Consider the following 27,316-nt stretch of genomic DNA (forward strand, 5'->3'; position numbering starts at 1 on the left):
GTGCAGATCAGCCCCCGATATATCGGCTTTGCCGATAATTGGTCGATCCCTAATTAGAACGGTTCCATTGCACTGAATGGAGTGTGACTTGTCAGGTGGCTCACCCTGTGGTGGGTGGCTGGCTGGCACCCTTTGGTGGGTGGCTGGCTGGTACAGGCCCAGGGCCTGTGCCTGGCTAGCTGGTAAAGGCAGGGCCTGTGGCTGGCTGGCAGGTACAGGACTGTAGGTGTGTGGGTGGCTGGCTGGCACCGGGCAGCTGTGGGGCTGGCACCCTGTGGTGGGTGGCTGGCACCCTTTGGTGGGTGGCTGGCTGGCACTCTGTGTGGTGGGTGGGTGGCTGGCTGGCACAGGCCCAGGACCTGTGGCTGGCTGGCGGGTACAGGCCTGTGGGTGTGTGGGTGGCTGGCAATGGGCAGCTGTGGGTGGGTGTATTATGTGGCGGCTGTGTTAAACACACTATTTTCACAGTACACTCACTGTCCCGTGACTCCCCGACTCCAGACGAGGCTGAGGGAGGCGGCCTAAGAAGGCAGAAGCTGTCCCAGTGCGTGGCGCAACATACGCAATGACATCACGACAATATTGGCAACCTCCGGGGCCGATTCCGATATATCGGGGAAAGTTCATATTGGCCCTCGATATATCGGCCTTGCCGATAATCGGTCAATCCCTACTCTGAACTCCTCTACTGTACATACTCCCTCTGTAAACACTACAGATATATGTGCCCAGGTCAGATTTCGTGAATGGGGTTTGCGTCCACTTTAATTTAGTGGTGGTATTACTTACTATTCCAGCTAAATGACAGATCCTCGCTGGCTTCTCTTTGTAAATAGATTGGCTGGGGATCCTGGGTGATCTCATTGACCAAATATGGCAATGACCCAAATGGTGGATGATGTCACCCAGCATCCTTGCTACTTTGTTTACCTTCAGAAGCCCACTGGGGATCTGCCATTTTTGACATGAGTAGTTGCAGGAGAAGATCGTTGGGCACTGCTGGTGCTTGTGTTGGTGAGTTTACCTCACTGGGCGTCACTTCTGATTGATGTGGATCTAAATTACTGGAGTATGTGACTGACACTGGATTCACATTGTCAGACATTCATTTTTTAAAGGACATATTTTATTGCCCCTTCTTACTGGCCAACCAGATTGTATGCCTGGATAAAGGGTCTTGTATGGATACTTTTAAACAATGTCTACTATCCCTTTCAATAAAAAAAAAGAAAAACTGGTGTGGGATCCAACTAGAGATCCACACCCGCCCCTTATCCAGGCATGCAAGCATTTGGTCGGTAAAGGTTCCTAGGTGATATGTGTAGAGTGGCCATTGGGGAATCTGTCATTTTGAGGCAGTAGCAATACCTCCACTCTGCCACAGAGCTTACCCTAGCCTACCCCAAGGTGGCTGCAGAGTAACGCAATGGCCAAACGTTTCGAGACTGAAACAAATATTAATTTTCACAAAGTCCACTGCATCAGTTTTTATGATGCCAATTTACATATACTAAATTCCATAAAAAAACATTCCATGTGTGAAGAAGGCTTCAGGGCGTCAAAGAAAGTCCAGCAAGCACCAGGACTGTCTCCTACAGTGGATTCAGCTGCGGGATCGGGGCACCACCAGTGCAGAGCTTGCTCAGGAATGGCAGCAGGCAGGTGTGAGTACATCTGCACACACAGTGAGGAGAAGACTTTTGGAGGATGGCCTGGTGTCAAGAAGGGCAGCAAAAAAGCCACTTCTCTCCAGGAAAAACATCAGGGACAGACTAATATTCTGCAAAAGGTACAGGGATTGGACTGCTGAGGACTGGGTTAAGTCATTTTCTCTGATGATTCCCCTTTCTGATTGTTTGGGGCATCCAGAAAAATGATTGTCCGGAGAAGAAAAGGTGAGGGCTAGCATCAGTCCTGTGTCATGCCAACAGTAAAGTATCCTGAGACCATTCATGTGTGGGGTTGCTTCTCAGCCAAGGGAGTTCACTCACAATTCTGCCTAAGAACACAGCCATGAATAAAGAATGGTACAAAAACATCCTCCGAGAGCAACTTCTCCCAACCATTAAATAACAGTTTGGTGAGGAACAATGCCTTTTCCAGCATGATGGAGCACCTTGCCATAAGGCAAAAGTGATAACTGAGTGGCTTGGGGAACAAAACATCGAAATTTTGGGTTCATGGCCAGGAAATTCCCCAGACATTAATCCCATTGAGAACTTGTGGTCAATACTCAAGAGGCCGGTGAACAAAAAAAAAACACAAATTCTGACACACATCAAGCATTGCTAATACAAGAATGGGTGGCCATCAGTCAGGATGTGGCCCAGAAGTTGATTGGCAGCATGCCAGGGGGAATTGCAGAGGTCTTTGAAGGATCAACGCTGCAACTAATGACTCTTTGCATAAACTTTATGTAATTGTCAATAAAAGCCTTTGACGCTTATGAAATGCTTGTAATTATACTTCAGTATACTATAGTAACATCTGAAGATCTAAAAACACTGAAACAAGCAGACTTTGTGAAAATTAATACTCATGTCATTTTCAAAACTTTTAGCCACGGCTGTACAGTGTGAGCATTATCAGGTCCAACCACAGGGTGGCAGCAGAGTCGTTTATTATTCACCCGAATGCAATGTGAATGCTACCATTATCGGTCACCAAGTGGCAAACTGTTTGGGGTGCTTCGCATGTCCATTGTCACTGCAATTTTGGAGAGATTTTTTTTTTATCAGCAAGTTCTAGCAAAAACCTTAATTTGCACGTGATTTTGAGCTGCAGTTCTAAAATTAACCACCAGGTGTCACTATTACATGTATACATTGTAACCTGCAGCACTAATGAGAACCACCAGGTTGAAGTTCTAAAAATAACCACCAGGTGTCAATATTTTCAAAAGTAACGTTTTTTTTTTGTTTGTTTTGTTTTTTTAACGCGTAGTTCTAAAAGTAACTGCCAGGTGTCACTTTTTTCACGTTTCACATTTTTCAACATGCAGTTCTAAAAATAACCACCGGATGTCACTATTTTCAAATTTCAATTTTATTTTTAAAGTTGCAGTTTTAAAATGAACCACCAGGTGTCACTGTTTTTTTACTAGAAGTTTTAAAAATATCCAGCAGGTGTCACTGTTTCCACGTATTTCATTTCCCCCTTCATCTGTTCCGTACATTCCTTCTTCCGTACAACCAATGTGTGTGTCTACGGCTCTATCCAGCAGATATGAACGGCGCTTTCCTGGGAGCAAATAGTCCAATCCCCTCAGCCGGTGTTCTGACAGGGTATAGCAATCTGTCAGAACACCGGTACCGGTGTTCCATTCCCCTCCTCAGCACAATGTTTACTTCCGCCACAAACCGCCTCCTGTATGGAGGAGAAAGAACAACTTCCGGTTTCCGTACAGAGGTTGATTTGCTGTCATTGGTCCATGTATTTAGGGGTGGGGTTTGTCCGATCACATGACCGGGCTGATTCCGGTGTGTCAGTGCGGTGTGATGGTCATTGTGTACACAATTCCTGAGCGGTGGTCTGTCAGCTGGAGAGGAGGGAGGTGGGTGTCAGGGGGGGCCTGGGATCCTGGAAGGGAGTGTCAGGGGGGGCTCCTGGTGGGGGGAGTGGCTGGGATCCTGGATGGAGTTTTGGGGCCCCTGGGAAGAAGTCATATCATTACTAAGTACATAATAATGGGATTATTTGTGTCACATCTGTTCAGCAGTGCTCATTATCATAACTCCTCCCATTGCTGCACTCGTGGCCCCTGACTCCTCCCATCGCTGCACTCGTGGCCCCCGACTCCTCCCATCGCTGCACTCGTGGCCCCCGACTCCTCCCATCGCTGCACTCGTGGCCCCCGACTCCTCCCATCGCTGCACTCGTGGCCCCCGACTCCTCCCATCGCTGCACTCGTGGCCCCCGACTCCTCCCATCGCTGCACTCGTGGCCTCAGACTCCTCCCATCGCTGCACTCGTGGCCTCAGACTCCTCCCATTGCTTGACTCGTGGCCCCCGACTCCTCGCATCGCTGCACTCGTGGCCCCCGACTCCTCGCATCGCTGCACTTGTGGCCCCCGACTCCTCCCATTGCTTGACTCGTGGCCCCCGACTCCTCCCATCGCTGCGCTCGTGGCCCCCCGACTCCTCCCATCGCTGCGCTCGTGGCCCCCGACTCCTCCCATCGCTGAGCTCGTGGCCCCCCGACTCCTCCCATCGCTGCGCTCGTGGCCCCTGACTCCTCCCATCGCTGCGCTCGTGCCCCCCGATTCCTCCTATCGCTGCGCTCGTGGCCCCCGACTCCTCCCTTCGCTGCGCTCGTGGCCCCTGACTCCTCCCATCATGCTGTTAGTGGCCCCCGACTCCTCCCATCGCTGCGCTCGTGGCCCCCGACTCCTCCCATCGCTGCGCTCGTGGCCCCCGACTCCTCCCATCGCTGCGCTCGTGGCCCCCGACTCCTCCCATCGCTGCGCTCGTGGCCCCCGACTCCTCCCATCGCTGCGCTCGTGGCCCCTGACTCCTCCCATCGCTGCGCTCGTGGCCCCCTGACTCCTCCCATCGCTGCGCTCGTGGCCCCCTGACTCCTCCCATCGCTGCGCTCGTGGCCCCCCAACTCCTCCCATCGCTGCGCTCGTGGCCCCCCAACTCTTCCCTGCGCTCGTGGCCCCCCAACTCTTCCCATCGCTTGTGGCCCCCGACTCCTCCCATCGCTGCACTCGTGGCCCCCGACTCCTCCCATCGTGCTGTTAGTGGCCTCAATCTCCTTCCATCACTGCACTTTTGGCCCCTGACTCTGCCCATTGTGGTGTTCATGACCCCTAAGTCCGCCCATTGCTGTACTAGTGGTCTGAATTCCACCAATCACTGCGCTCATAGCCCCAGATGCGCCCATCGTGGTATTTGTGGCTCCCCTAATTGCACCCATTGCATTGCTCTTGTCTTCTACCTCCACAGGTACCACACTCCTTTTTATCCCCCCTCCCCCTCTGTGCTCAGTATAGAAGTGTGGGTATTATCTGATCTCTTCCAGGACAGTCACATGACAGAGGCTCCACCCACACACAGGTAAGCACAAAGAGGTGATCGGCTCCTCGGCTGCTCCCGCTCCTCAGTTCTGTTTCCTGTATCACCTGCAGGCACATCTTTTTGCTGCTCTTTGTTTGTTCATTGTTTTGCCCCCTGATTGCTTTGGGAATCCCGCTGTCTGACTCCAGCTTTATTACAGGGAAGAGGTTCCTGCGAGCTGGTGGTGGGGGTGGGGGGTGGACTCGGGAAGAATGCCGGGGGAAGGCATTGGTGGTTCTTTCCCCCAGTTGCAACCATTTTCGGGGCTCTGACGTTACCCCCTAGTGTTTTTGGTGGGTGTACCTTTACCTCTCTGGTGGTCTGTTTGGTGTGCTGAGCCCATTACTGCCAGCAGCCCTGCCTTCTCTGACTGAGACGGGTCAGTGACAAATGGCATGGGGGATGTCGGTCCCAGTGATGTTGACAGGTATTGATGTCACATCATCGATAACCCCTCTCTCTGGGCATGCAATCAGAAGTAGCGTGGGTGACTGCATACTCCACTTCTAATGGTGGAATACTCCCTGGGTTCAATGAGTGGAGCTTGTGTGAGGGATACATGGCATTGGTCCTAGGGGAAAAAATCTCCCAGAAGGGCCCAACACCTCAAAGATCTGGACAGATCTTACTTTATCCGCTTAATGGTTTCGGAGGACCTGGCCACCTGGGAGATGACATTAATGGTTTCGGAGGACCTGGCCACCTGGGAGATGACATTAATGGTTTCGGAGGACCTGGCCACCTGGGAGATGACATTAATGGTTTGGGGGGACCTGTCCACCTGGGAGATGACATTAATGGTTTGGGGGGACCTGTCCACCTGGGAGATGACATTAATGGTTTGGGGGGACCTGTCCACCTGGGAGATGACATTAATGGTTTGGGGGGACCTGGCCACCTGGGAGAAGACCTAAATGGTTTGGGGGGGACCTGGCCACCTGGGAGAATCAAGTTCTACACCTCTGTTCATACTGTTCAGGGGGTTCAAACAAGAGAAGTCTGTCTTTAAAACGTAATTCCCAAGATGGTTCAGGTCTATTATCTAATTAGCTTACACCCCCTAAAGCCTCGTACACACGCATCGATAGTTGGCCGTGAATTTTTGGCCAACGTCCGATCGGCCGATTTTCGGCTTGTTAGTTTGATGCTTTCGACAACCGACTCCGACTTTTCGGTCGAATAAAATCTGGTGTGCAGGCTATAAAATTTTTGTTGGCCGTCAACACAACGGCCGATTTTCCGTCAGTCAGTACAGATTTCGGCAGACAAAAATCAGATGAGCAAGACTGGGCATGCTCAGAGAAGAAAAAACACACGGAAAGTAAACCAGCACATGACATCACTTCTGAAGTTGGTTTTTGTTGGCCGAGAAAATTTGTGTGCAGTCTAGAGCACATTTCAACCAACACAACAACACTGGACAAAAGTCGGCCGATCGGTCGGCCAACTATCGATGCGTGTGTATGAGGCATAAGACTAACCTCTATTAGACATTGCACAATCGACCACCTCAGTTGTTACGATTGTCATTCAGGTGAAGTGGATTTTCAATCCGTGGTCCCTCTCGAAGTGTACATCTTTGTAGTCCTTCATGTCCCCATCCTGGAGAGTGACTTGGGAAAAGAGGAGTTCTCACCATATAACTCCAGGACGGGGAGTTCCCTTCCAATGGTTTTTCTGTGCTGTGGTTTCCTGGGTCTGGACCTGGAGCTGCTGAGAAGCTTATAACCTCTCTGTGCTTGGTTCTGCCTGTAGATGGACGAAGCTTATCTCATGTCCTGGAGAATTCCTGCGTTATAAGGTATAATTTGTGTTTTTTATTTTTATCAGGTGGAGCTGGATTTACTTGATAGCGGAGCTGCTCCAATGTTATCTGATGAGCTGCAGCCTAAACCCGAGGTGATTGGTAACCCTATCTACACCCACATTTTCTTATTTTCTTGTTCCTGCCACCATCTCTTACTTTCTGCTCCATGCACATCTCATTTATTTAGTATTTGATCCCCTGCTGATTTTGTACATTTGCCCACTGACAAAGAAATGATCAGTCTGTCATTTTAATGGTCGGTTTATTTTAAACAGTGAGAGACAGAATAACAAAAATATTCCGAAAAACACGTTTCAAAAAAGTTATAAATTGATTTGCATTTTAACGAGTGAAAGAAGTATTTGACCCCTTCACAAAACATGACTTGGTACTTGGTGGCAAAACCCTTGTTGGCAATCACAGAGGTCAGATGTTTCTTGTAGTTGGCCACCAGATTTGCACACATCTCAGGAGGGATTTTGTCCCTCTCCTCTTGGCAGATCCTCTCCAAATCATTAAGGTTTCGAGGCTGATGTTGAGTAACTCGAACCTTCAGCTCAGTCCACTTATATTCTATGGGATTAAAGTCTGGAGATTGGCTAGGCCACTCCAGGACCTTAATGTGCTTCTTCTTGAGCCACTCCTTTGTTGCCTTGGCTTTGTGTTTTGGGTCATTGTCATGCTGGAATACCCATCCATGACCCATCAATGCCCTGGCTGAGGGAAGGAGGTTCTCTCCCAAGATTTAATGATACATTGCCCCGTCCATTGTCTCTTTGATGCAGTGAAGTTATTCCTGTCCCCTTGGCAGAAAAACACACCCAAAGCATAATATTTCCAATTCCATGTTTGATGGTGGGGAGGGTGTTCTTGGGGTCATAGGCAACATTTCTCCTCCTCCAAACACGACAAGTTGAGTTGATGCCAAAGAGCTCGATTTTGGTCTCATCTGCCCACAACACTTTCACCCAGTTCTCCTCTGAATCATTCAGATGTTCATTAGCAAACTTCAGACGGGCCTGTACATGTGCTTTCTTGAGCAGGGGGGCCTTGCGGGTGCTGCAGAATTTCAGTCCTTCATGGCATAGTGTTTTGCCAATTTTTTTCTTGGTGAGTATGGTCCCAGCGGCCTTAAGATCATTGACGAGATAAAAAAAAAAAAAAAATTTGATCACTTTTATTGCTGTGACAGAAGTAGGCAATGACAGGTGCACTTTATAGAGGGATCTGGAGGTATTTTTTTTTTTTTTTTTAATCTGGCGCCTTTTAAGACTGGCCATACATTATACAATTTTCTTTAAAGCGGAGTTCCGGCTTCAGAAACTTTTTTTTTTTTTTTTTTTTTTTTTTTTTTTTTTTTACTAAAAATACCCCTATAATACTATTCCATCGTCCTTTACAGAACCGCTATTCTCATACTTACAAGGTGTACGGTATTGGATTTTAGTCAAAATCTTACTTTTAAAAACGCTGTCTGGGTGCGGCCATCTTAGACGTGGGCATCTGAAGCCGTAGTGTAATCTGCTGTGTCCTTCTTCCTGATTCCAGGGAGAGTTCTGGGAGTTCTTCCTGATTCCAGCCTGATGACAAACAGCTCCCAGGATGCAATGCAAAGGAGGAAGTGATGTCAGTGGCCGCGGCCACAGAGGGGGAGAAGGAGGAAGTGCAATCAAAAATTCCCTGAAAATAAGGAAAGGGACCCCCAAAAAAAATTGAAAATGCCCAATTGTTGATCAGCATAGCGAGCACTCCAGGAATCACTAAAGTTGCAAAATAGGCCGGAACTCCACTTTATTTACCTTCAACTATGTAGTACAAAGGCCTGCCTAATCTGATACATTTGAAAGTGTTGTTAGGTTTTGACCTCATATTATATGGTTTTTGGTAAATCCAACAGAAAATTGTACAAGAAAATTGAACATGTCTGGCCAGCCTTAGGCTCTAGTACTTGGAAGTGATATTGCTTCGGGGTTTTTACATTGGAGACCCCATCAGAGACGAATTCGGCTGTTTGGATGTGCCGGCTGGTTGCTTGGTGGGACAGGAGACCCGGGTGAACCGGGGTGATGCCTCCTAGCTGCAGGCATCACCCCCCCCCCCCCCCCGGTTCAAACCCCCAAAGCAGAGGCTGCATATTTGCGTTCCCTCGGCACTAAGGGGTTAAGAGAATGCTCCTAATCTCAGCTTGTTACCTGTATGGATGATACCTGGGAGCCGGAAATCTTGCTGATTGACAGGGGATCAAATACTTATTACTCTTTAAAAATGCAAATCAATTTATAACTTTTTGAAATGCGTTTTTCCTGATATTTTTGTTGTAATTCTGTCTCTCATTGTTAAAATAAACCGACCATTAAAATTATAGACCGATCATTTCTTTGTCAGTGGGCAAATGTACAAAATCAGCAGGGGATCAAATACTTTTTCCCCCTCAATCTATGTGCTTCCTATATTTTACATTGATTTGATCTTTTTTGTTTCAGCTGCTGGTGGAATTTGTACAGAACGCTTCTATTCCCCTGGGAGAAAGTCTGTCTCTCCTGCCCGGGACCTCAGAATGCGGCTCCCTCCTCCTGCCAGGTAGGTACATCACATTGGAGTCAGAGGGGACATGGTAGACTGAACTATGTGGGTGGGGGTAGCTCCGTCTGAGCAGCTGATGCCCAACCTGCAGCTTGAGGGATGCGTGCAGCTCGTTGGCGCTTATTATGTGCCCCTTAAGGCCTCTGCAGACACCAGTTTGCATTTTCCTTACTGCAGCCAGTGAAGAAAAAATATTCTAATAAGCTCCTTGCAGTACTTACCTGATTTAGTTTATTTAATTTGCACTGTGGGGGTTGATTTACTAAAACTGGAGAGTGCAAAATCTGGTGCAGCTGTGCATGGTAGTCATGGTAGCCAATCAGCTTTTAACTTCAGCTTGTTCAATTAACACGTTGCCACCCAGCCTATGGCATAATGACGCCAGGGCCAGCCCCTCATCCCTCCAGGTGGACACCCTCCCAGATCTCACCTCCACGGGACACAGCCAATGACTGATCACTGTATCAGCCCGATGCCGGTACCATAGGACTGTGGTAACCAATCACAGCAGGTCACATGGCAGGTACAAACAATAGATGGCTTCCTTTCAAGTAATCCATTGTGTACGATTGTGTTTCTAACTATGATTAGCCAGTGATCACATGGTACAGACTTGGCCAATCACAGCCCATCTGTGCCATGTGATCAGCTGTGACCAATCTCAGCTAATCACAAAACAAACTAAATCGATTTTTTAGTCAGTAAAATTCACTGCTTTAAGCAGACGTAATGTGTTTGGAAAAAAAATACGGATCACTTCCCTAGAGTAGTACAATGTTATTTTGCTCCAGTCAAAGTGTGTGTGTTTTTTTTTTTTTTTTTTGGGTTTTTTTTTCCACGTACTGTCACCAGTCTGTGTCCCTGATCACCGCCACACCAGTTATGTGATGACACTGCACTACATTGGTGACATTATGTAAAAAAAAAAAATATATATATATATATATATATATTAGTATTTTATTTCTTCATTTTCCAAAAAATTACAACTTCAGAAATCTTGCCATGCCTCTTACAAAATACATCGGACTGTCTAAATTGCAAAAAGGGGTCATTTGGGGGGATATTTGTACTATCCTGGCATTTTCTGGCCTCAAGAAATGAGATCGTCGCCAGTACATCAGAATTGATCAATTTTTTAAGATATATATACACCATAGTTTGTGGACTGTATCATTTTCCTACAAACTAAATAATATACATGGATTTGGGGTTTTATCACCTAAGAAATGTAGCAGAATACATTTTGGCCTAAATTTATGAAGAAAGCTAATTTATTTGCAAAATTTTATAACCGCAACGAAAAAAAAACGCGTTTTGTTTTTCAACATTTTCTGTCCTTTTTTTTCCTTTTTATTTAGCAAAAAAATAAAAACCCGGTGGTGGTTAAATCCCTCCAAAAAGCTCTATTTGTATGAATATAATTATAAAAATGTAGTTAGGGTACAGCTTTACATGAACACGCAATTGTCATTCAAAGCACGACATCGCTGAAAATTGGCCTGGGGACAGGAAGGGGGTAAGTGCCGGTTCACACTGATCCGACTTGTCAGGCGACTTGGTTGCCTGACAAGTAGCGGTCCATGCTGTACAATGGAACCGTTCTAATCAGAGCAGCTTAAGTTGCTCCGACTTAGAAAAAGGTTCCTGCACCTTTTTTTTTGCAAAGTCAGAGCGACTTGCATTGACTTCCCTTATGTGAAGTCGTTGCAAGCCGCGCCAAAGTCGCGGTGCACGGGCGACTTCATTAGTCGCCCGAAGTCGGGGCGACTTTGAGTCGGATTAGTGTGAACCGACTGTAATAGTGCCCAGTATTGAAGTGGTTAAGCTTTGACAAAAACACCTGGAAGTTGATTGGTTTCTATGCAGAGCTGCACCAAATTTTGCACTCTCCAGTTCCACTTTTTTGGGGCTGTCCATCCCTTTCCACTTTTTTTATTTTTTTTATAATGGATCCTGCTAGGGGAAAAAAAAAAAAAATCAAATTTGGCACAAGTAATATTTAAAGTGTTTTTAAGGGGTTCAGAGAACACAAAAGTGGGAGCACAGATCTGTAAAGGAGGAGTAATGGCTATGATCTCTAGGCGTATCATAGAATGTGGGACTCCATTGACCATCTAGTAAAGTTATGTCCTCAGTTTCCAACAACACCCACAACCTATTTGCAGTTGTTTACCTCTCTTGAGATGTCGGCCTTCTACTACTGCATGTCTGTAGTCTCCAACAGCTTTCTGTAGCTTTACATTCACTAACTAATATATGCGGTCCTTTGGGGCTGTCAGGGACTCCTTTTATCAAGTAAGTTAGCAACCAATGACCTAAGGTCTTTCCCTGCTCTGGTCTGCTGGTTTGGTGTCAGAAATATTGTGTGGGTTGGACAGCTGGGCGCGACTGGCTGGAGTCATCTAAAAAAGAAAAAACAAAAAAAAAACCCAGATTAGATGTAAAAGGAACAGGCAGAAGGCCTCTGAGGCCCCCCCCCCCCCCAGATTAGATGTTACAGTGCGACTGGTGGAGATTATTTATGAGACCCCCAGATTAGATGTTACAGTGTGACTGGTGGAGATTTATGAGACCCCCAGATTAGATGTTACAGTGTGACTGGTGGAGATTATTTATGAGACCCCCAGATTAGATGTTACAGTGTGACTGGTGGAGATTTATGAGACCCCCAGATTAGATGTTACAGTGCGACTGGTGGAGATTATTTAGGAGAGCCCCAGATTAGATGTTACAGTGCGACTGCTGGAGATTATTTATGGGACCCCCAGATTAGATGTTACAGTGCGACTGGTGGAGATTATTTATGGGACCCCCAGATTAGATGTTACAGTGTGACTGGTGGAGATTATTTAGGAGACCCCCAGATTAGATGTTACAGTGCAACTGGTGGAGATTATTTATGAGCCCCCTACATTAGATGTCGCAGTGCGACTGGTGGAGATTTATGAGACCCCAGATTAGATGTTACAGTGTGACTGGTGGAGATTATTTATGGGACCCCCAGATTAGATGTTGCAGTGCGACTGGTGGAGATTATTTAGGAGATCCCCAGATTAGATGTTACAGTGCGACTGGTGGAGATTATTTAGGAGACCTCCAGATTAGATGTTACAGTGCAACTGATGGAGATTTATTTAGGAGACCCCCAGATTAGATGTTACAGTGTGACCGGTGGAGATTATTTAGGAGACCTCCAGATTAGATGTTACAGTGCAACTGATGGAGATTTATTTAGGAGACCCCCAGATTAGATGTTACAGTGTGACTGGTGGAGATTTATGAGACCCCCAGATTAGATGTTACAGTGCGACTGGTGGAGATTATTTAGGAGAGCCCCAGATTAGATGTTACAGTGCGACTGCTGGAGATTATTTATGGGACCCCCAGATTAGATGTTACAGTGCGACTGGTGGAGATTATTTATGGGACCCCCAGATTAGATGTTACAGTGCGACTGGTGGAGATTATTTAGGAGACCCCCAGATTAGATGTTACAGTGCAACTGGTGGAGATTTATGAGCCCCCTACATTAGATGTCGCAGTGCGACTGGTGGAGATTTATGAGACCCCAGATTAGATGTTACAGTGTGACTGGTGGAGATTATTTATGGGACCCCCAGATTAGATGTTACAGTGCGACTGGTGGAGATTATTTAGGAGATCCCCAGATTAGATGTTACAGTGCGACTGGTGGAGATTATTTATGGGACCCCCAGATTAGATGTTGCAGTGCGACTGGTGGAGATTATTTAGGAGACCCCCCAGATTAGATGTTAGTGTGACTGGTGGAAATTATTTAGGAGACCCCCCCCCCCCCCCAGATTAGATGTTACAGTGTGACCGGTGGAGATTATTTAGGAGACCTCCAGATTAGATGTTACAGTGCAACTGATGGAGATTTATTTAGGAGACCCCCAGATTAGATTTTACAGTGTGACTGGTGGAGATTATTTATGGGACCCCTAGAATAGATGTTACAGTGCGACTGATTATTTAAGAGACCCACAGATTAGATGTTACAATGCGACTGGTGGAGATTATTTAGGAGACCCCCAGAATAGATGTTACAGTGAAACTGGCGGAGATTATTTAGGAGACCCCCAGATTAGATGTTACAGTGCGACTGGTGGAGATTATTTAGGAGACCCCCAGAATAGATGTTACAGTGAGACTGGCGGAGATTATTTATGAGACCCCCAGATTAGATGTTACAATGCGACCGGTGGAGATTATTTATGAGACCCCTAGATTAGATATTACAACGCGACTGGTGGAGATTATTTATGAGACCCCAGATTAGATGTTAGTGTGACTGGTGGAGATTATTTATGAGACCCCCAGATTAGATGTTAGTGTGACTGGTGGAGATTATTTATGAGACCCCTAGATTAGATATTACAACGCGACTGGTGGAGATTATTTATGAGACCCCCAGATTAGATGTTACAGTGAAACAGGAGAGGTCTGCTATGAGGCTCCCCCCAGATTAGATGTTTCAAAGGGACCAACATGGGTCATCTGTGAAGCCCCCAGATTAGATTTTACAGAGGGACCAGCTGAGGTTGTCTATGAAGCCCTCAGATTAGATGTTACAGCAGCAGTATCCGATGTCCTCTGGGAGACTCCCATCTTCTGACACATGTCTCCTTGGCTTCCATAATGGGGCTCTGTAGATCAGTTTGGATTTCATGTACTTTTGTTTTTGGATAGATGTTGATGATGCCTTGTTTTGCTCCATCGGATAGATGCTCCAGTGGTTCAGAGGATGCCATGTAAGGTGCCCAGCCCAGCGTTGTTGAACAGTCTTCAGGTGGATATTGATTCAGGTGCAGACACCAGAGATGATAAGAGCGGCGTTCTTTTATCGCCTTCAGGACCATCATCATTGCTACAAGATCTACCAGCCAATGATAATTCATCCTTCATCCTTCTTAATCTTGCCAGATCAGGTAACAATTCTGCATGCTTTCCTTCCTTCCCTTATCTGTCTGGTTGTACTTCTTTCAACCAATCTGCATACATGTGATTGTACCCACTAGCTCAACCAATCTGCATACATGTGATTGTACCCACTAGCTTTGCTGAGCCTGGGGATCTTTAACGTTAACCGTTTCCACAACCTCCATATATTTATGATCAGATGGAGAGAGAAAAGCAAGTGCTAGTGAGTTTATTTAAATACTGCTAACCAGTTTTGGTCATGGGATCAGAAGACTAAATTCATTCCCTGAACATTATTGAAGCATAAAACAAGGAGGCAGAGAAGCAGATTGGTAGTATCCGTTGTACTGCGGGTCCCTAGCACAGTGGTTCTCAATTCCGGTCCTCGGGACCCACTAACAGGCCAGATTTTAAGTATTACCTTGGGGGATGCAGACTAGAATACTGCAATCACTGAGCAGCAAATTAGATCACCTGTGATGTAATTTAGTTATCTTGCAAACCTGGCCTGTTGGTGGGTCCCGAGGACCGGAGTTGGGAACCACTGCCCTAGCAGGTGCTGTTCCAGGAGTTTCATGTATGATGAGGCTTGAACCCAGTGGTTAGAGAAACTGAGAAACAGACACTTTGAAAGTGACACTGGGCAGGTGTTACAAAATAAATAACAAGACCATTAAAGTTGCTCCTAAATTGGCTGTAAAGCCTTGTTTTTTTACCCTAATCCATAGTATACATTAAGGTAAAAAACCTTCTGTTCTGCATGTGTCCTCTTCCCCCCCCCCCCCCCACACCCCCTTATACTTGCCTGATTCCGATCCAGTGATGTGATTGAGAGCAGCAGCTCTCTCTGCTCTATCCCGTCTCCCTGCACAAATTGATAGCGATGGAAGCCATTGGCTCCCGCTGCTGTCAATCAAATTATATGACAAGGGAGCAGGGGGGAGGGGCCGAGACGTCCCATCTGTGTCAATGGATGCAGACTAGGTGGTTGAGGAGTGAGGCGGCATTAGTGCCCCCATAAGAAGCAGCTTCCAATAGGGACACTTGCCAAAGAGGAGGAGTCTCTCCAGTTGTATTGCTCCTTCAGGTGGTTCTATGGGCTGCAGGTACTCTCCAGTTGTATTGGTCCTTCAAACGGCTCTATGGGCTGCAGGTACTCTCCAGTTGTATTGGACCTTCAGGCGGCTCTATGGGCTGCAGGTACTCTCCAGTTGTATTGGTCCTTCAAACGGCTCTATGGGCTGCAGGTACTCTCCAGTTGTATTGGACCTTCAGGCGGCTCTATGGGCTGCAGGTACTCTCCAGTTGTATTGGACCTTCAGGCGGCTCTATGGGCTGCAGGTACTCTTCAGTTGTATTGTTCCTTCAGGCGGCTCTATGGGCTGCAGGTACTCTCCGGTTGTATTGTTCCTTCAGGCGGCTCTATGGGTTGCAGGTACTCTTCAGTTGTATTGGTCCTTCAGGCGGCTCTATGGGCTGCAGGTACTCTCCGGTTGTATTGGTCCTTCAGGCGGCTCTATGGGCTGCAGGTACTCTCCAGTTGTATTGTTCCTTCAGGCGGCTCTATGGGTTGCAGGTACTCTTCAGTTGTATTGTTCCTTCAGGCGGCTCTATGGGTTGCAGGTACTCTTCAGTTGTATTGTTCCTTCAGGCGGCTCTATGGGTTGCAGGTACTCTTCAGTTGTATTTTTCCTTCAGGCGGCTCTATGGGTTGCAGGTACTCTTCAGTTGTATTGTTCCTTCAGACGGCTCTATGGGTTGCAGGTACTCTCCGGTTGTATTGGTCCTTCAGGCGGCTGTATGGGCTGCAGGTACTCTCCAGTTGTAATGGTTTGCACACCTCCCAGTTGCACTGCTTTTTGGACACCCAACATTATGCCCTCTCAATTAATGCCTTAGGGTGAAAATTCTTATTTACTGCACTGAATCTATGAAGGAGTAGTGTTGTCACCATAGGCTGCTCTCTGGATTTGGATAACAAACAACTCCTCCTCCTCCATCTTCATTATATGGTAGGTGGGGGTTTGTAGTTTTCAACGGATAACTTAGAAAACATAACTTTTTGTTTTAAGATTTCAGATCATTTCACATGTACACGTTACAAGCTCACTGAATTTTTGGGAAGATCTGGTATTTTTCATACTTGCAGATGTACAGTAATGTACCTTTCCTTTTAAAAAAAAAAAAAAAAATGAAAACTTAAACAAATCCACCTAATTTTTATAGAATAGTATTATACAATATATTCTATTATTTGCTTTATTTTAAAGCTTTATTAATTCTTTGTTACATTCATCCTTCACTGCTAAATTGATTTCTTCTTCTTTTAGGACTCGGGTCACCGTCAGAACAATTAGTCTTTGTTCAGGATGAAGCAGAGGACTCTGGAAATGATTTCCTGTCCAATGATTGCACAGATAGCAGTACGCCATGGTTCCTGCGGGTTCAGGAATTGGCTCATGATAGTCTGATTGCTGCCACTCGGGCACAACTAGCAAAGAATGCGAAGAATAGCAATAATGGTAATTAGGAATACTGCAAGCGGAGGGGCTTCTTTGTATTAATCATCTTGGTATGCCTTATAACAAATGATAAGAATGCTTCATAACACCATTGTAGTCATTTCCATGTGTGTCCTACCCAATGTCAATGAAATAGCATTGCTATTTGTATGTCTTATTACATTCTCCTTTTTTTTTTTTTTTTTCTCTTAGTTTAAAAAAAGTGTCTGTTTAATACGTGTGTGTGTGTGTGTGTGTGTGTGTGTGTGTATGTATATGTGTGTGTGTGTGTGTGTGTGTATGTATATGTGTGTGTGTGTGTGTGTATGTATATGTGTGTGTGTGTGTGTGTGTGTGTGTGTGTATATATATATAGCACCCTCCTAGGTAGGCGCAAGGAAAACCTATAAAAGGGGCCCTGTCTGCTTATCAGGGGGGCCTGATTGTTCAGCTAGGCTGTCATGTGTCTCCAGGTGTGCCTGTTGAGCTTGGGGAGTCTCCCCACTGTGTCCAATGAGGGCTCTTATTGGACAGTGGAGGAAACCTGGCCAATAGCAAACCAGGGCTTGTATCTATCCCAGAGAGCAGAATCTGCCCCAATGCATCCTGGGGAGGGATATTAGTCTGAAGGGGGCACATGACAGGGTGTCTTTGGCGGGAAGCAGAGTCCCAGGAGGAGGGTGACGGCTGTCTCTCCTCCAATCAGCGGCAGTGAAGGTGTCCTTGGCTGTCAGCCTGAAGGACAGAAGGTTGAGCTGAGCTGCAGAGAGGGATCCAGAGTGCTGAGGACTGAGTGGAGCTGCTGGGCAGAAGTTTCCAGGAAAGCAGTGTTGTGAGTACTGGAAACTGCCCAGGGGTCTGCCCAGGAGAGGGGACCACTCCAGAAGGTCAAAGGGATCCGGGAGCCAGCTAACCAGTAGAGAAGGCTTAGAAAGGGGGTGCCAGAGTCCTGAAGATAAGAGTGAGAAAGGGTGGCGGTTTAGCGTTAATAGACAGCAAGTCAGCGTTAATAGGCGTTTTTCAGTTGTCCCACTAAAATTGTGTATAGTTGAGCCAAAAGAGTATCCCACTCATCCCTTCTCCCATCCAAGTTCACAATAAACATAAAAATCCAAAAATGCCGGACTGTTCCTTATCTCAGTGCTCACACTTGGAGAACATGCTTAAATGTGTTGTTGTTAGCGGTAACCCTGGCGGACCCATATCCAGCAAAACGGCTGGGAATCTTGCTATATACAGTGGGTACGGAAAGTATTCAGACGCCCTTAAATTTTTCACTCTTTGTTATATTGCAGCCATTTGCTAAAATCATTTAAGTTCATTCTTCTTCCTCATGAATGTACACATAGCACCCCATACTGACAGAAAAACACAGAATTGTTGACATGGTTGCAGATTTATTAAAAAAGAAAAACTGAAATATCACATGGTCCTAAGTATTCAGACCCTTTGCTGTGACACTCATATATTTAACTCAGGTGCTTTCCATTTCTTCTGATTATCCTTGAGATGGTTCTACACCTTCATTTGAGTCCAGCTGTGTTTGATTATACTGATTGGACTTGATTAGGAAAGCCACACACCTGTCTATATAAGACCTTCCAGATCACAATGCATGTCAGAGCAAATGAGAATCATGAGGTCAAAGGAACTGCCTGAAGAGCTCAGAGACAGAATTGTGGCAAGGCACAGATCTGGCCAAGGTTACAAAAAGATTTCTGCTGCACTTAAGGTTCCTAAGAGCACAGTGGCCTCCATAAGAATGAACTTAAATGATTTTAGCAAATGGCTGCAATATAACAAAGAGTGAAAAATTTAAGGGGGTCTGAATACTTTCCGTACCCACTGTGTGTGTGTGTGTGTGTGTGTATATATATATATATATATATATATATATATATATACCTATTCTCCTCTGACATCAACAAGGAATTTTCCTCCCACGCAACTGCCGCTCACTGAATTTTCTCTTTTTTTCCCACCATTCTCTGTAAACCCGAGAGATGGTTGTGTGTGAAAATCCCAGTAGATCAGCAGTTTTTGAAATACTCAGATCAGCCCATCTGGCACCAACAGCCAGGCCATGTTCAAAGTCACTTAAATCCCCTTTCTTCCTCATTCTGATGCTCGGTTTGAATGTTAGCAAGTCGTCTTCACTACGTCTAGATTCCTAAATGCATTGAGTTGCTGCCATGTGATTGGCTGATTAGCAATTTGTGTTACAAAGCAATTGAACAGGTGTACCTAATAAAGTGGCCGGTGAGTATGTGTGTATGGAATAAATATGTGTGTGATTGTTTGCCCATTCATCTGTCATTGTCTCTTTTGGCTGGACAGCCGGTAAATATAGAAGTGTGCTATAAATAAGGAAATTAGCTGAATAATATACGTGTTCATGCCGTTATACAGGATTTTTCACAATACAGGTCCTTTAAATTAGAGATTGTATGTTCTGCAATGGGGGTAGAGGATGGGGCTGGGGTGCCATAGATTCTGGATTAGGCAAATCTGGAAGTTATAGACCTAGCCTTACTGTATTTAGAATTTTCTCTTTTTCCAGTGGAAATTTCACTGAATAATCTCCCAGAAGCTGAACCAAAAGCTACTCAATCAGAGAAACGTCTGCACTGCTCATACCAGGGCTGTGACCGTGTCTTTGTGTGGCCGACGCACCTGAAATACCATCTGAAAACACACAGGTAACTTTCCTGTACCAGTATATTGACTGACTGGGGAGTAATGGGTGGCGGCTGCATGTTAGCCTGCCAGGAATTTAGAAATTGGTCCATGGAATTTTAGTCGCTAGTTCAATTGTATCAACATCACCAGTTCACTGCACCCCAGTATTATCTACAGTCCTAACTCTATATACATTTGTGAGAGCCTCCATAGTAGAAGTGCAGGCATAATAATGGGGAGATAGAGGGCAGGTGAGCTTGGAGGGAGCTTACCCCTCCTTTTTAAAAGCACAGCAGCGCAATGGCAGCAAAGGTGTCCAGTGCATCCCTTCACCACTATTCCAAGAGATTAACCGCTTTGACTGCCTAACGAACATTTACTGCGGCAAAGTGGCTCTATTGCGCGAATTCCCATACCTGTACGTCATTTCGTGCCATAGCCACTAGGTGGCGCAATTGTGCCTCCAGCAGCTGATTGGACAGAGGGGGAGCGAATCAGCGGGTCCAGCGGACCCCATGTCAGCCGGCCACCCGTAATCGTTCCCAAGAGAGGCAGAATGACAGTCTGCCTATGTAAACAAGGCAGATCGCCATTCTGACAGGGGAGAAGATAGAGATCGTGTGTCCTGCTAAGCAGGAACACGAATCTTTGTCTTCCCGCAATTAGAAAGCACCCCATAGGGACACATTTAACCCTTTATTCACCCCCTGATGTAAACCCCTTCCCTGCCAGTGTCATTAGTACAGTAACCGTGCATATTTTTAGCACTGATTCCTGTAATTTTGTCACTGGTCCCCAAAAAAGTGTCAGGTGTCCAATTTGTCTGCCGCAATGTCACAGTCCCGCTAAAAATCGCTGATCGTTGCCATTACTAGAAAAAATAAAAATGCCATAAACATATCCCAAAGTTTGTAGATGCGATAACTTTTGCGCAAAGCAATCAAATGCTTATTGGGCTTTTTTTTTTTTTTTTACTTAAAATATGAAGCAGAATACATTGGCCTAAATTGATGAGGAAATATTTTTTTTTATTTGTTTTATAGCAGAAAGTAAAAAAAAAAATATATATATATATATATATATATATATATATATATATAATGTTTTTTTTTTTTTTTTTGTTTATAGCGCAAAAAATAGAAACCACAGAGGTGATCAAATACCATCAAAAGAAAGCTCTGTTTGTGGGGGGGGGGGGGGAGGACATCAATTTTATTTGAGTACAGCGTCGCACGACCGCACAGTTGTCAAAGTAACGCAGTGCCGTAACACAAGAAATTGCCTGGTCATTAAGGGGGTAAAACCTTCCGGGGGGCTGAAGTGGATAAACAAATGGCCACTGTCCCCATTTATAATTGGCCTTCGCAGCAAGTAGCATATGGAAGGGCAGTGCATGTCGCAGATAATACTGGGGTGCCTTGAAGTGGCTCTAAAGCTTACACATGTATTTGCAAATGTGTGCAAACTAAACCCCTGGTTTTAACGAAAAGTGTTACACAGGACAATTCAGTTGGTTGCAGGCAGGATGAGAAGTTGAGCTGGGAATTTTCTTTGGTTTTGTTTGACATGTTTGGGGGGGGGTCACATTTAATGTGCTTTTACAGACTGTCTGGGTCTGCCCGTAGGCGTATGTGTCTTCCATGTGCTCCTTGCTGCGTGGGGCAGTCAGCATTTGTTTGTATAGACAGTGTATGGAAGAGGTTGTCAGCGCAGTGGGATGTAAAACAAACCCTGGTGGTCACAGGAAGAATTGCAAGGTAAGTATGCATCCAGGAAGGTGGGCTAACTTAGCACAGTTGGGGGTTGCAAAATACATAAAGGCACTGTCAGTGCATTTATCATTTATAACCGCCATATCTGTCCCATTATTAGAGAAATTTGGCTGTTCATAGCATAGCTAAATATAATGTGAGATGCACTCTGTGATCCCTATTGGAGGAGCTCCAAGCTGGCAGCCTTATCGCTGTGCTTTGGGTGTACTGACTTCTCCTCCCTGCCCCTGTATTTTTGTTTTCAGGAATGACCGCTCCTTTACGTGCCCAGCAGAGGGCTGTGGGAAGAGTTTTTACGTTCTTCAGAGGTTGAAAGTCCACATGCGCACTCATAATGGCGAACGGCCGTTCCTGTGTCCGGAGACTGGTTGCGGGAAACAGTTCACAACAGCCGGAAACCTGAAGAACCATCTTCGCATTCACACCGGTGAGTGGTGGCATTAGCCTCTAGATCTTAGCTTGTGGTTGACGTTTTACTGATGAATTTTCTTCTCGCAGGAGAGAAGCCATTTGTGTGTGACATGGAAGGGTGCGGCCGATCGTTTGCAGAGTATTCCAGCCTGCGCAAACATCAGGTCGTCCATTCAGGTAAAGACTTTCTATGACCTTTTATGTCATAGTTATGGTGTATCGCTGTCTGTATGTGACACTTTTTAGCCAATGATAACTTTATCCTTAGCCACTATATGGCAATTAGAATACATAGGAACGCATCCAAAATTCTGCAAAAACATGCAACTTTATTATATCCTATCATTGTGTGGAGTTCATTCTTCACATGGAACTAACAAGACATGTCTTTGATTGGAAGATATTTGATTTTCTTGCCAGCCTTCTCAAATAAAGGGAGATTTACTAAAACTGGTGGACACAGAATCTGGTGCAGCTGTACATGGTAGCCAATCAGCTTCTAACTTCACCTTTGTTCAATTAGGCTTTGACCATAAAACCTCTAAGCTAAATGATGGATATGCACCAGATTCCCAATGCTCCAGTTTTAAGTAAATCAACCCCATATGGTCCATGTAATGTAGGCCTCTCCATTCCATAGCACAGTGGTCTCCAAATTGTGACCCGGGGGTCCGATGTGGCCCTTTGCTTGCATTAATCTGGCACTATTCAACCAACTGACACCAATGATGGCACACCATTCACCCTACTGACACCATAAACGGGGCACTTTTCTTCCCATTGATACCACCAATGAGGCACTCTTTCTCCCATTAACCAATGATGGGGCATTTTCTGCTCCCACTGCCCACAGTCTGGCCAGCCTGAAGGACCGTAAACTGGCTCTTTGCTTGCCTTTATTTTGCACTATTCAAAGAGCCAGTTTACGGTTCTTCAGGCTGGCCAGACTGTGGGCTGTGGGAGAAGAAAATGCCCCATCATTGGTTAATGGGAGAAAGAGTGCCCCATTGTTGGTATCAATGGGAAGAATAGCGCCCCATTTATGGTGTCTGTAGGGTGAATGGTGTACCATCATTGGTGTCAGTTGATTGAATAGTGCCAGATAAGGCAAGCAAAGAGACAGTTTACGGTCCTTCAGGCTGGCCAGACTGTGGGCAGTGGGAGTAGAAAATGCCCCATCATTGGTTAATGGGAGAAAGAGTGCCCCATTGTTGGTATCAATGGGAAGAATAGCGCCCCATTTGCTTACCTTTATTTCGCACTATTCAATCAACTGACACTAATGATGGCGCACCATTCACCCTACTGACACCATAAACAGGGCACTATTCTTCCTATGGATACCAACAATGGGGCACTCTTTCTCCCAATAACCAATGATGGGGCATTTTCTTCTCCCACTGCCCACAGTCTGGCCAGCCTGAAGGACCGTAAACTGGCTCTTTGAATAGTGCAAAATAAAGGCAAGCAAAGAGCCAGTTTACGGTCCTTCAGGCTGGCCAGACTGTGGGCAGTGGGAGAAGAAAATGCCCCATCATTGGTTATTGGGAGAAAGAGTGCCCCATTGTTGGTATCCATGGGAAGAATAGCGCCCCATTTATGGTGTCAGTAGGGTGAATGGTGCGCCATCATTGGTTTCAGTTGATTGCTTGCCTTTATTTCGCACTATTCAATCAACTGACACTAATGATGGCGCACCATTCACCCTACTGACACCATAAACAGGGCGCTATTCTTCCCATGGATACCAACAATGGGGCACTCTTTCTCCCAATAACCAATGATGGGGCATTTTCTACTCTCACTGCCCACAGTCTGGAGAGCCTGAAGGACCATAAACTGGCTCTTTGCTTGCCTTTATCTGGCACTATTCAATCAACTGACACCATTGATGGCACACCATTCACCCTACTGACACCATAAATGGGGCGCTATTCTTCCCATTGATACCAACAATGGGGCACTCTTTCTCCCAATAACCAATGATGGGGCATTTTCTACTCTCACTGCCCACAGTCTGGAGAGCCTGAAGGACCGTAAACTGGCCCTTTGCTTAGAAAGTTTGGCGACCCCCCTGTCATAGAGTAATACAGCAGATAATAGGTGAAGCGGTACCATTAGCATGCCTATTGCACACTACCCACAGAGCTTGCAATACTATAGTAATAAAATCAGTATTGTATGATATAAAGTGCTGGTGCAAAAAGAAAATATTACTCACACTAATTAAGTGTCCAGTTGTGCTATGTGCAACTAAATAAATGTTGAAGAGCAGCTGCTATGGACAAAAGTTTAAAGATGAAATAAAATTAGCGTGCCATAATGATTAGATCAATATTCCAGCATTAAACTACATTTCATAAGAAGTGCTAGTGCCAAAGAAAGTGTCAATAAGGTAGGTAGATTTCCAACTCACCAGTGACTGGGCAACAAAGCTTATGGAATTCACTATGAGGAATCCGATCTCCTTTCTTGTTGTTGGATGGTAAATATACCGGTTGGATCCATCACACAAGGAACTAGCAGGATCGTTTTTCCCTTGGGGATCAGTCTCCCTGGTCATGGTGACCACATAAGCCTACTTTGATCTTATTGCTGTACAGAAACTAAGATCAACTCTGATCTCTGGTGAGTTGGAAATCTACCTACCTTATTGACACTTTGGGGTGTTTCTTCCATTTATTAACCCTGCATCCACTGGGAAGGAATCTGGCGGACGGCTCGTCGCTGTCCCTATCTTCTGAATCTCATAGAGCAGGTTATCTAGTGTTGCAAGCACTGTGGGTAGTGTGCAACAGGCTTGCTAATTTTATTTCAATAAGGTGAAACATCTCACATTCTATGTGCCTTTCCTCCTAGATCAGGGATCCCCAAACTACGGCCCTCCAGCCGTTATGGAACTACACATCCGATGAGGCATTGCAAAACTCTGACATTCATAGGCATGATGGGAATTGTAGTTCCTGAACAACTGGAGGGCCATAATTTGAAGACCTCTGCTCTAGATCTCATTAGAGTAACCTGTTAAAAAGCACATTTGTTGGTCTGAAGCAGCATTTGCCTATATACTTTGTACTAAATTTAGCCAAACTTCTGACCTTCACATACTTCATTTTGTAACCTGAGGTTCCTGTCTGCTGTGTGCTGGGCAGGTGTGAAGTCTCACCAGTGTCCTATCTGTGGGAAGAGCTTTTCCCAGAGTGGAAGTCGGAACGCTCATGTAAAAAAGCATCACTCCGGAAAGTTGCAAGGTAGGTGCTTCATCCTGGAAAGCTTGAAGGTAGGTGGCTCATCTTGGAATGCTGTAAGGTAGGTGTAACCTCCTGCAGACCTCATGGGTTGTGCTGGTAATGGGGGAAGGTGGGGTTTATACATTTTTATTTTTTTTTTTTAATTCAATTGATCTTTATTTTCATTTCTTATATTTCCCATATACAAACTTTCCATACATTGCATATACAAGAAAAAATAAAGTAAAACTATAATATAATTTAACAATATGCTGCATCACCCCCCCACCCCTTCAACCATTAATACTTTAACCACAACACAGATTTACTATGCATTTTCAACCTCCGATAACGGTCCCATGTTATCAGTCCATGCTCTCCAAATACTTTCAAAACCCTTGATGTTGCCCCGCCTCTTATAAAGTATTTTTTCTCTCACATCTATATTATTTATTCTTCTCTGCCATTCCTCTACTGCAGGGGGTTTGGATCTTATCCATTTCCATGTAATTCCCTTTCTAGCTTGATAAAGGCATCTCATAACTGCAATCCGTTTGGGTTTTGGCTCTACATCCTGCTCCAGATGTCCCAGTATACACCTCAACAGGTCCATCTGCAAATTTAACTTGTATACCATATTTATTTTAGCTAGTAGCCCTTAATAGCCCCAGTATCTATGTAACTTGGGGCACCTCCATAGCATATGTATCAGATCGCCTATTGCAGCCCTACATCTAGGGCAGGATGCATCTCGCCATCTCCCAAATTGGAATGGCCTTTTAGGTGTATAAAATGCCCTATGTATAATATAGAATTGTGTGAGTCTTTGGGCTGCTGATAGAGACAGTAAATTTGTCGCGGAAACCACTTCTTGCCATTGGGCGTCTGTTATTATACCCACATCATCTTTCCATTTAACCCTGCTAATAAACTGAGAGTATTTTTCCAGTATTCTTAAAGAGGTTGTAAACCTCAGAAAACAAAACAAACACATAATGAGCTAGTATGCATCGCATACTAGCTCATTATGAAATACCTTAGAATGAAGCTCCGCAGTGCAGCTCGCTCACCTCCCTCACGGGCGACATGTTCGGTCACTCTTCTTCCTGCTTTGCGGCATCCGGCCATCTGATTGGCTGGAGCCGCGGTGACGTCACTCCTGCGCATGCGCACGGGAGCCGACTTTCACGCCACTTGGCTCTGAAGGAACGGCACAAGCGGCCGTTCCTTCAGAGCACATGCGCCAGTGATGTCACTGGCTGCATGCAAGCTAAATATCTCCTAAACGGTACATGTTTAGGAGATATTTACAGTACCTATAGGTAAGCCTTATCATAGGATCACCTATAGGTACAAGTTGCAGAGGAGGGTTTACTTCCTCTTTAAGTGGATATTTTTTATATATTTTCGAAATCATCACTTTCAATGAAGTAGCCTCAGCCACCATTTTTAACAGGGGAACTCCAACCCATTCCAACATACTCTCACTAAATTGAATGGACAATGCATGTCTAAAATTTGTAGATATTGGGGTTTATAAGTTACATAGCTGTGTATAGAAAGGTTACCTATGATGTTACTTACAGTACATTTTGGAATTTCAGAGTGAGAAGCTTTGCACATAACCGGAGAAGTCTAATTTGGATTTTCTTTCTTTCTTGTTTCAGAAAACAGAATGGAGGAACATCTCCAGCTGAGTGAGGACACCTTACAGGACTCTTCTCTGCTGTCTGTGTCATCAGACAGACACTCCTATGAAGAGGATGTCTCCATTTTGCTTAGCTAAAGACACTGAATTAAATTGATGTAATTTGGTTTTACTTCGCACATGGAAACAGTATTGAAAAGAACAAGAACTGTCCGAGGAACCGAGTCTTGGACTTTTTATGGCTGGGTCTGGACAAACTGAAGGCCTGCAGAGTATGGGTTTGCAAGGAACATTCACCCCCTGTAAAGGACAATCATTTTATGTATGGACAGAAGCCAGGCCCTCATGTCTTCCAAAACATGACAGTCTGTAAAAAGCACATTAAATGTGACACCCCCGCAAACAGGCTACTAACTTGGTAAAATAAACTTTCCTGGCACTGGGTTCATCTGTCAGTAAAGTGGTGTCATTAAATCATGCCACTGCCATCCCAGGAATGGGTGACCTCATAACTCTGGAAACTATAATGTATATGGGTGCAACTCATAAATGACTTTTATAACAAGCAGCTGTGTGTAATGTGAGCAACATAAGAAGATTTTTGTATTTGCTGTAACATTCTTTTCTGGAAGCTCAGTGAGGGACACCGTCGTTCCGCTGCAGGTTATATAGTTGCCTGCAGG

The 27,316-nt window shown here is 45.4% G+C and overlaps 1 protein-coding gene across 1 annotated transcript; it reads left to right on the top strand.

Annotated features, from left to right (window-relative positions):
• Positions 1 to 3,444: 3,444 nt before the first annotated feature.
• On the top strand, positions 3,445 to 27,215 carry ZNF410 (zinc finger protein 410). The gene is made up of 10 exons (XM_082242683.1): positions 3,445 to 3,553; positions 6,889 to 6,957; positions 9,349 to 9,445; positions 14,197 to 14,400; positions 16,723 to 16,914; positions 19,454 to 19,592; positions 21,590 to 21,771; positions 21,843 to 21,932; positions 24,908 to 25,006; positions 26,653 to 27,215. The coding sequence occupies exons 2-10, from the start codon at positions 6,925 to 6,927 to the stop codon at positions 26,769 to 26,771; spliced, it is 1,155 nt and encodes a 384-aa protein (XP_082098809.1). The 5' UTR covers positions 3,445 to 3,553; positions 6,889 to 6,924; the 3' UTR covers positions 26,772 to 27,215.
• Positions 27,216 to 27,316: the final 101 nt, after the last annotated feature.

Source organism: Pelophylax lessonae (assembly GCF_965119305.1).
Source record: "Pelophylax lessonae genome assembly, chromosome: 13".
Classification (NCBI taxonomy): domain Eukaryota; kingdom Metazoa; phylum Chordata; class Amphibia; order Anura; family Ranidae; genus Pelophylax; species Pelophylax lessonae.